Source organism: Apodemus sylvaticus, chromosome 14 (genome assembly GCF_947179515.1).
Source record: "Apodemus sylvaticus chromosome 14, mApoSyl1.1, whole genome shotgun sequence".
NCBI classification, from domain to species: Eukaryota; Metazoa; Chordata; class Mammalia; order Rodentia; family Muridae; genus Apodemus; species Apodemus sylvaticus.
This window is the reverse complement of record NC_067485.1, coordinates 44,042,966-44,053,507: the sequence shown is the minus strand read 5'-3', so window position 1 is coordinate 44,053,507 and position 10,542 is coordinate 44,042,966. Positions and strand designations below refer to the sequence as shown.

Genomic DNA, 10,542 nt, shown 5'->3' with positions numbered 1-10,542 from the left:
TCTCCTGTATTTCTTACGTGATTTTTGCGTTTCCTCCTTATTGGCTTTTGTATTCTCCTGAATTTCTTTCAATGATTTTTGTGTTTCCCTTGTAAGGGCTTCTAATTTTTGATCCATTTTCTCCTGAATTTCTTTAAGTATGTCCTTCATGTGTTCTTGTACCAGCATCATGACCAGTGATTTTAAATCCAAATCTTGTTTTACTGGTGTGATGGGGTATCCATGACATGCTGTTAAAGGAGAATTGGGTTCAGATGCTGCCATATTGCCTTGCTTTCTGTTAGTGACATTCCTGCATTTGCCTTTTGCCATCTAGTTCTCACTGCTGTTAGTTGGTCTTGTCAATGCTTGACTCACCAGTGCAAGCTGCCTCTTCCCAGGTGGCCTCTGGTGCTCCACTTACCTCCTGCACTGCCTGGAAACAGGCTGTTCAGATCCTGAAGCAGACACCTGAAGGCTCCTGCAGGGGCCTGCTGGTCTCACCAGAGCACACACACTCCTCCCAGCCGCCCTCCCGGATGCCCCTCTTGCCTCTTGCAGGACCCGGAGATGTGGTATTGCAGCCCAGGCTGTTCTGGATCCCGAAGCAGAGATCTGAAGGCTCCTGCCAGAGGCCTCAGGACTGGAACCTAAGCTTCGTGCTGGAGCAATCTGTGTGCTCCCAGTCTGCTTCCGGGTGCACACCAGGTCTCATGCACTTCATGGAGACTGAGTGCTGTAGCCCAGGCTGTTCAGATCCCGAAGCAGACACCTGAAGGCTCCTGCAGGGGCCTGCTGGTCTCACCAAAGCACACTGATTCCTCCCAGCCAGCCTCCTGGATGCACACACACACACACACACACACACACACAATGATTTTGGCATTAAAAAAGCATGTTGAAGCCTTCAGACGAGGAACATTTTCACAATTGAGGTTCATCTTCCAGGATGATCCTAATGTGTGTCAAATTGGCATGAAATTAAACATGCTGATATTCCCTGCATAATTTGCAGACAGGTATTACACAGTATACCTTTTTCCCAAACAGCTTTACTTACAAATATTCATTGCAATGTATCATTGGTCTGTTTTGAGCCCTCTTACAGTATTAATACTGGATTCTCACCAGGATGCCTCTTGGATATATTATTGTTGCCCTGGTTAGATATTGATCTAACTTTGGATCTTTAGGACCAGCCCCTTGTGATCCATCAGTTCAAAGATGGGGTAAATGTTGGGGTGGGCCAACTGAGAACCTCGGTCTTGGTCTAGTGCATGTCAAGTTAGCCCACCTGCTCTCCTGAGCACCTGCCCCCAGGACCAGCTTTCCTACACTGCCCAGGTGATGGGTGGGTCTAGCTCTCGGGTGCTCATGCCCCCTGGGCTAGCTCTCCCATCTGCAGCAGATAGTGGAGACTGATAAAGGAGGTGTTTCTCACACACCCATGCCACCACATAGCAGATGAGGTATGGAGCCAGCTCTATTGTGCTGCTCAGGTGGGCCCAGAAATCTGGAGTGCCATAGCTGGCAAGTGGTGGGGCAGCTCTCCTGCATTCACTCCATGCATGAGGCCAGCTGTCTTGCACCCACCCCACCAGAGCCAGCTCTCCACTGCTGCCTAGGTGAGGGACAGGGCACTCTCTTGAGTGTGATAACTGATAAGAAGTGGGGACAGCTCTGCCACTGCACGCAAGGGGTGGGGCAACTCAGTTTAACATAATACTCAGATATAAACATGGCCTTTCATCTACTACATCCTAGTTATCATTACATGATTGCTTTAGAGTTTTCTGCCCTGTACATCTCAGGAAGCCTAAACTGTAGGAACACTGGCTCGTACCTAAGATTGGTAGCAAGTAATGCTTGACTTTAGCTATTATTGCCTTTCAACTCAACTTCTTTTCTCTTTCATTACATATGAGGAGACTAGATTCTATCAATGCACTAAAGGAAGCAATATAAAATCCAGAATGTAACTGCCTGCAGTTATATAAAATGGGTTGACTGGAAGGGAAGCTAGGGATGTATGGGAAGGTGGCAAAAAAGAGACAGAGACCAAGATAACACCTGCTATTCAAGTTCTCAAAGTTTAATGAAGAACTCCCAATACATACATACATACATACATACATACATACATACATACATACATATATGCAGGGTGGAAAATCCTGGAAGCTTCTCAGCAGAATCAGTTCAGTTGCTCCACAGGGGGCTAGTGTTTCTCAGGAGACTGCAGGTCCTTGAAGAACAATAGGCTTCAGCTTTGTCTGAGCACTCCACCCTTGGTGGAGGGGATTATTGCTGACACAGGAGTTTCCACTCAAAGGCTGGGAGAGGAACTTCACATTGGTTGATGTCAAGTTCCTGCCAGGTGGCTTGGCACCTCAATAAGGCTCTCTAGACCCGAGTGTCTTATGTTTACTGAATTATGCTATAATCTTCATCATACGCATAGGGGTGTTCATTAATAAAAGTAAACTAGTGAATGCTTAATGATTGTGTTAGACATTGGAAGTTCTTAAAAATGATTACCCCTAAGCCAGATCTTCATACTTGAGAAGCAGAGGCTGGCATATCACTCTGAGTTCTATTCCATGTTGTTCCACATAGACAGTTCTATTCCATCCCCAGTGAAATAGTAGGACTCTGTTTCAAAAACAAACAAGAAGAGAAAACAAAATAAAACAGAACAACAAGTAAATCCACCCTAAACAAACTTAGAGCTTGCCAAAATTGACCACCTTGCCATGTATAGTTATACAAACTGGTAATCCCAGGGTTTTTCTGTGTAGCCTTGTGTATCCTGGACCTTGCTGTAAAGACTAGGTTGGCCCCAACCTCAGAAATCCACCTGTGTGAGCCTCCTAAATTCTGGGATTAAAGCATGGACCATCAGGCCAGGCTTCCAGAGATTTTCTTAACTCAGGAAAGGTACTTCCATATATCTAAGCTTTTTAGAGACACAATATAAAAACCTCAGGGGAAACTCACCCTAGAGCTGTCTGTTGATAAACATGGAGACAGATGCTTCTTGCATTTGTGGGATGACAGCTGGTAGTCTCGTTCCCAATCTTTCTGCTATCAGAAGAGTTGAGAATCTAAGGATCAAAGGCTCTCAGAACCTCCACTGCCTAGTAAAAAGAATGAAGTGCTGCTGTGTAGAGGAATCGTGTTGTGGGGCGCCCTGGTTCTATTTGTACTTCTATGTTAATTCTGCTTCCTCAAGAGGAGCTGCCTCCAAAGTCCTTAGGTGATCATCTATTCAGGTGATCTCACTGAACCTTCTCCCCCTACTGACTGGTCAAATAAAGGCTAGAGAAATGATTGGACAGTGGAAGAAAAGATGGGATGCAAGGTCTCAGATAAGGAGGAGGAGAGAGAGAATAATGGAGGAATAGAAAGTTAAAGAAAGATGGAGCAGAACTACATGGCCTGGAGAAGCCACAAGCAGAAAGGGGTCCCATAGCAGGAGAATAAATTAGGATAGTGGTCGATCTATCCAATCTTGGCATATAGCTTATAAATATAATAACTGAGTTGTGTGCTTTTATACAGGCTTATAGAGGGAAGAAATTACTACAACAGATTCATGTAGTAGCAAAGAATGAACTAAAGGGCTGCCAATTCTCCTCACTGTGAGGCCTGCTGAAGGTGAGTGCTAGGTCAGGCCTGCCAGAGTAAAGCTTCCCAGTTTGTAGTTGTACTGTAGGAATCCTGTGGTTCTCAGCTTCAAGGAAACATGGCAGACTTCACTTGTCACTGTCACTCTGTCAGAAAAGCATGCAGTGTCTTGGCCCTTGAAATACAGCTTCCTTCTTCCATAATTATTAACTTTGCTTGGGACAGAAGTTAGCCTATCAGTCGTTATGATTTAACTTTTCCAAACAAACAATACAATGAAAAAACAAATACAAACACCATAAAAGCCCAACTAGTTTGTTGAAGTGGTTTCTAATTTCCCCAGAGCCATCCTCCTCTGCCTATATTACAAAGCTATGAGCCAGCTAAGGGGCCCACTTGGGCTTGAAATTCAGCATCTAAAGACAGTAAGAGAGCATTTTGCAAGGAGTGAATGTATGAACCAGTGGAATATTGGACTTTTGTGATGGTTCTATTTTCTTTAAGTATGATGTGATTTTTAGCATGTAGCATTCCTTCTAGGCTCTGTCCAACTGTTACTTAGCAACAACTAAGCAGGTCTGGCTTGCAATAAAAGGGACTGTTTGTTCTCTGTGCCTTCTCTGCGTTTCTGTCTCTCTTCTTTCTCTGACCTCTTTCTCCTTGCCTCTCCTTTGGCTTCTCCTCTCTCTTTCCATGAGCTTCTGACCATCTTCTCTTTTTCATTCCCTTTTCTTTATCTTTTTCTCCTTCTCTTTCTCTTTCTCTTTCTCTTTCTCTTTCTCTTTTTGTCCTCTGCTGTCCCTTCTCTTTCCCTGCCTCTACTCACTTCTCAACTCTGCTTCCCAACTCTCCTTCCCATGCACCCAAATAAGCTCTCTTCTATTTTAGACCTGAAATATGTCTGGTCCCTGGGAGGGAGTGCCTCGGTATGGGCCTGCTAAGGTACCCCTCTCACCATATCATACCTCATTCTACCAAATATAACCCTGGCTTTATAAAAACACATCAATGGTTATATTAAGAACCAGCTACAGGCAGAGCTCTCAAGTAGAAGCGGTTTCTTAGGGCTGTAGGCTGCAAACCACACATTGAAGGCTCTATTCTCTTCTTTATTTAGATTCCACTAATTAGTAAAATCATGTGGTATTTGTCTACATGCAGCTGACTTAATACAGATAGGTCATTTTTCCACCACTGGTGGAATGGACCAATTCAAACCAGATTAGATTATATTAAAGGCAGGTTTATTTGGGAAACTCTTGGATTTCACTGGCCCCAAAGATTGAGGACAGGGAAATCACTATAGGGAAAGGGGCATAGGGAAGTGTGAGAGAAAGAAAAAGGGGTGAGCATGCAGAGAGAGAAGATAAACCAAGCTGTCTGGATTATACAGGGAAGAGACTCTGAGGACATCCTAGCTCCTGGGCTCAAAAGTTCAGGACTGGGGATAGGGCATATCAGGTAGGGACTGAGATATGTTGGGAGAACCTGGAGTCCAGGTCTGCTTTGGTAGGTAAAATATGCACCTCAGTTCCTGGTTCCAGGATCTGCAACCAAACAATTATATTTACCATAATGTCTCACAGGTCCATGCTAGTGACAGGCAATGTGTCCAGCATATAGAAGCTATAAAATTTGAGGTGATGTTTGTACTAATCCAATTGCCAAATCCCTGGTAAGGTATCAGAAGGACATAGTTTAATTCCATTTCCAGAATGCCTTTGCTCTCTGCTACATATTAAGATTTGTAACTATTTTTATCATGTATTAAATTTTTAAATTTATTTTCTCATCAAGATTTTATTTTATTGTTTTCCAATCTATTCTAACCTTTACAGAGAAATTAAAACTATCAACCTATGTGACACTCAGAGTCTAGGTCATCCTTGGTTATGTTTTATCAACAATTATATATCTCCTGCCTACCAGTTTTTTAATTTTTAAAATTAAATTTAAAGTCTATTTTGTATGTCCCTGCATGTGTCCCTGTATGCATCTCAGCATGCCTGAGGAGGTCAGAAGATAACATCTGCGGGTCACTTTTCTTCTTCAGAGGCAGATCAAGTTGTCTGGGTGTCAGCGGGTGCTTTTACCCACTGAGTCATCTCTCCAGCCCCCTCTCTATTCTTAATGTTGAACAAACTCTCCATCACTCATATTAAACACATCTTTCTTCACTCCTTCTCCATGATTTTACATCATTTCCTTTTGAGTCAAATTACATAGACTGACTTAGAAGGTGCTTGATTTGTCTGTGTCTAGTCCTTTGTGACAGACATTATAAAAAAAGCTCTAACAAAAAAGCTGTGAGACTAAGAAACAGTGGACGTTACCTCCAGACAAGTCACATTTACATCCGGCAAGGAAGTGGAGGGGTAGTGAAGAGACCTGCTTGTCTTACAGAAGACTCTGGTGCCTTACACTACACCCACATCATAGGAAGCATGACAGCTTGTAGTTCTAGTCCCTAGTGATGCAATGCTCTCTTCAGGCCTATAGGAACATCTGTACAAATGTGGCATATACTCACATAGACACATACACGTGAATATAATTAGAAAAACAAGCTATTTAATCATCTGTAGCACAATACAGTACACACCAGTTACTTAAAGTGTTTTGTTTATACAGTACTACCAAGCAAAATATAAATAGTATTCATCATTGTAAAGTAGAACCATGCAGCCCCCAGTGTTTCCAGTTAGATATCACAGAAAATTTTTTTTAAAATTAGATAAAAACTTACTTCTAATGATTCAATAACTTCATGCTCAATAACTATATCAATAAGTATCTTTTAGAATGCATCCATTAAATTCTTAGAAATGTGTCCCTATATTACTGTATGGATCCAATTTAAGTATATGAGCAGGAATTTTTCATTTAAATATATGTAGAGTCAGATTCTTCCAGAGCTCCTTAGTGATACAGAGCTGTATGGAGCTGTGGAGAGTACCCGGGCAGTAACACAGGGCCTCTGCACAGCAGGCTTGCTTGGCTTCAGTCATACTTATTAATTCATTTTGAAAAAGACACATGCACATTTTCAAATCAACACAGTAACCACAGTTAAGTATAAAACTGTACTGTGTATTTGTTATCTAATTTATTTCATATATCTAGTGTTTACCTGCCAAGAACCTTCACAAATATAACAGCAATAAAATGACCCAGGGCATTTAAGTTCTGTGACTGGTACTTTTGGCTTCTATTGATTAGCTTCATAGTACATGCCATTCTTTCACTTTATTTTATAAAATATTTTCTATGAATGTATACTTAACACTTTGAAGTCCAAAATACCCTTGAGGCATTAATATTTAGAAAGCACATTGTCTACTACAAGCTGTGGAATTTCTTGGACTAACATGATCAGAGCACTATGAATTTTGATAAAATTTACAAAATCTTAGTCGTAGTAAAACCAGTTTTACAAATCCCTGGTAGACTCATTTTTCTCAGTGCTGGATCATTGTCTGGTCTTCCAGAGAAGTCAGGTTCATTTCCAGCAACCAGACATTGGTTCATAACAATCCCTGTAACTTCATTCAGTCATTGAATGTCTGATGATCTCTTCAAGCCTCAACAGGCACAGAGCATGCATGTGCTACACAGCTATTCACACACAATAAATTAATACAAATATAGAAAGATATAAAATTTCTATTCAAAAGAGTGGCAAATGGAGAATGAGATCTCTGTCTGTATCATGATAATTTGATAAGGTCATTCTTTCCCTCTTAGCTCAAGGCTGTGAAACAATACGAAGAGTGTCTGAGGATAAACTCATGCTTAAACTGCTGTCAGTGGCTTATCTTACCACAGTATTACAGAACTGAGATTTCTTTGAGACTTTTGGATAAATTGGAGACATTTTCTTGATTTCTCCCACTAAGCATGCCAAAATTTAACCAAAAGCCCATCCCTGTGAATCAGCACAAAGGGGCTAAAAGTTGCATAACCAAGGGTTAAAAAATTTCGAATATTTACCATCAGGGTATTTTTGCTTGAATAAATGCTTATAATTAGAGAAAAGGCACAATCTGTGCAGTAGAAGAAAACAAAACACATCATCAGAAGGAGGACACTCTGGGCAGCTCTCAGCTCAGGGGGAGTTCTGTAGAGAAGCTTGGAGCTCTGAAGGTAGAGGACATGCTGGTGGTGCTTGTGGAGAAGAAATACCATGTAGCCACTGGCCCCTCCCATGGCACCCTGAAACACTGCATCTCTCAGGACCATAAGAGGGAGAACAATCCATTTTATTTTCTGATTTTCTAGTATAAAATAGCAATAACGCTCATCATTTATATACTGTGATATATTCAGACTTGTACTTCTAATGGAATGGATTAGGTCTGTACTTATCAAAGCATTGATTATCCAAAAGAATGAGAAAAATGGAAGGATGTGCCTTGCAGACTTTGGCCTGAACCTATTCCACCCAGATTCTCTGGGACTGATGATGATGGCCTGGACCACAGTGAGGAGACTGCTGGTGCAGATGGAGAGGCCCCTGGCCACCCTCTCCAGGTAAACAATGATCTTACAGCCTATGTCATCTAGGAAGTTTCTCAAACCAAAAGCTGCTACTGTCTTTGGCAATCCTTTTGCAAGAAGGATGAGGATGTTTGTAAAAGCCAAGTGGATGAGAATAAGGTGTATGGGTTTCTTCTCAGGTCCTCCCCACCAACTGAACACATGATTCATAGAAACAGACATGTTCCCCAGAATGCCAAGCAGAGTTATAAGGAGGAAAATTATGTCCTTAATATACTTTAAAATCATTTCTTCATTCCTAGGTAGAAAACCTGGTATCCAGGATGCAAACACTTTTTGAAGGAAGTCTCTGCAATTCTAGACATAGCTGTGCACAGCAAACTTTTCTGAATAGCATTTTCTGGAGTTCACAAAGCAGGGACAGACATGCAATGTAGCTGATTAGGTCCATGAAACTTCTCCTTCTTCCTGCAGGCTCTAGGATATTTTGAGTGTGCAGACAGGGGAGTTTGGTAACTGGTTTTTAATCTAAAATTTAAAAGAAATATTTTTGAGCTTTACACTGGCAAAATTGTCTTGTTCAAGTTTGTGTGTGTGTGTATGTGTGTGTATATACGTGTACGTGTGCATGGTGTGTGTGTGTGTGTGTGTATCTGTAAGAGAGAGAGAGAGAGAAAGAGAGAGAGAAAGAGAGAGAGAGAGAGAGTCTGTCTGTCTGCATGCACTCATTGTCCTTGATATCTCTCACCATAGTTGAATTGAATTCCAAGTTCTCATTACCAAAAGTTATTCCTCTGTTTCTTATTCTATTTCTTCCTATTTACCCACACAATTCCCAAATCATTTCCCACATCACACAAAGACACTGCTGCTCACTACCTGTATCAACTATCACATTTAGTATCTTTTCTTTCTACATTTTTCTTGCTTTGTTTGATATTCATTTCTTATCTACATCTTCAATAATACAACTTCTAGAATGGCATTTGACTTCAAAGCTTTATAACTTCAATTCCTACATCTTAATATGTTAAGTTTTTATAGTGACCATTATGTGATTTCCTTCTCCATGAATGTTTACTAGATATTTTTAATATCTCAGAAATCATAATACCATCATGAATATCTGAATAGAGTGAAGAATATTCCAGATATTAACATGAAAGTCATTAGCATTTTTATTGTCTTTAACACACACTTTAACTGTTCTATCAAAGGCTGGAGTCCATAAAAATTGCTGCAATCAATAACTTCAAGTCCTGGTGGAAAATATTAACATTTTTCTGTTTGTTTAATGCTAGTTTTCCTGAGGAATCCTCCATTTTAAGTCCTTTATTCCTGTTTCCAAACTTTAAATCACACATGAGACCAGCCTCTGGCACTTCTAATAAGTGATTCATTTCTACTGAAGTGGACTGTCAGAGGAGAGAGGTGACTCATCACCCACATTGTTTGGGAAATGTTAAAGGAAATTCATTTAAAAGGCAGGATTGATTTGTGTTTAGATATATGGATGTTCCCATGAGGAGTTTACCTGCCAAGAGCCTGAGCTAGATTATATCCATTTATTCTGATTTTCTAAAAGCATGCAAGCAAACAATCAAACAAAACAAAAAAGATTATTGTTCTTTGCAGTTTAGTTTTGGGATAAAGTTAAGATGAGCTGTTTCAGGATGTGCTAGTTCACAGCCTGGACCCTTGTAGCAGGAAATCTCAAGATGATAACAATGACTATTACACCTTATGGTTTACAGTTCTCCACATGCTGAAAACACCATGACTAAAGTTAAGATAAGCATTTAAATATTAGGTGACTTAATCAAGAGTATAAGGATGAATCCAGAAGGAAATTTTCACTTAGAAGTAATAAAGGTATTGTAAAAGAAAACGTGTCAATACTTAAAAAATAGAAATGCATCAGAAGTGAAAAGTACAAACATTACAAATACCACTACCTCTGTGGGAGTCACAATGCTGGAAAACATTTATTTTTGTGCATTTACGTTTGTCTTGTTTCTTTTGAGACAGTCTCCCTATGCCAACTATTGGAAAACATTTATACTGACAGTCTCTCTAGTACTGATAATACCTATGTGTTTCATAATTGTCTCCAATTTTTGATAGACATCTAAAAATCTCCATCTTTCTGATTTATTTATAAACTCTAAAGAGGTAGCCTTAGGCACAGCTCCACCCAGAGCTCTGCCCTGACTCCAACCAGAGGATGGATGGCAATGCCTCAGCATTTCTGTGTCTCCTAGAACTTGTTTCCTTTGATCTCTCTGGACCCAGAGACCAGCCTTCTCAGGGTCAGAAGGAAAGTCCAAGGCTCACAGTCTCTCTGGCTCAGTCAGAGAAAGACTTCAGTTTAATGAATCTCTCCATGGCACAGCTGAGGGGATCTAATATCTTACCTTCATGTACTCACCTGGACCTCTG

The 10,542-nt window shown here is 40.7% G+C and overlaps 1 protein-coding gene across 1 annotated transcript; it reads right to left on the bottom strand.

Moving 5' to 3' along the window:
- Window positions 1–7,497: 7,497 nt before the first annotated feature.
- LOC127664436 (vomeronasal type-1 receptor 4-like) lies at window positions 7,498–8,391 on the bottom strand. Its single transcript, XM_052156414.1, has one exon. It carries the CDS (start codon window positions 8,389–8,391, stop codon window positions 7,498–7,500), a length of 894 nt encoding a protein of 297 aa, XP_052012374.1.
- Between the last annotated feature and the right edge of the window lie 2,151 nt (window positions 8,392–10,542).

Excerpts from the sequence above, each read along its gene's own strand:
- LOC127664436 (XM_052156414.1), bottom strand. The coding sequence starts at position 8,391 with ATGATTTTAAAGTATATTAAGGACATAATTTTCCTCCTTATAACTCTG.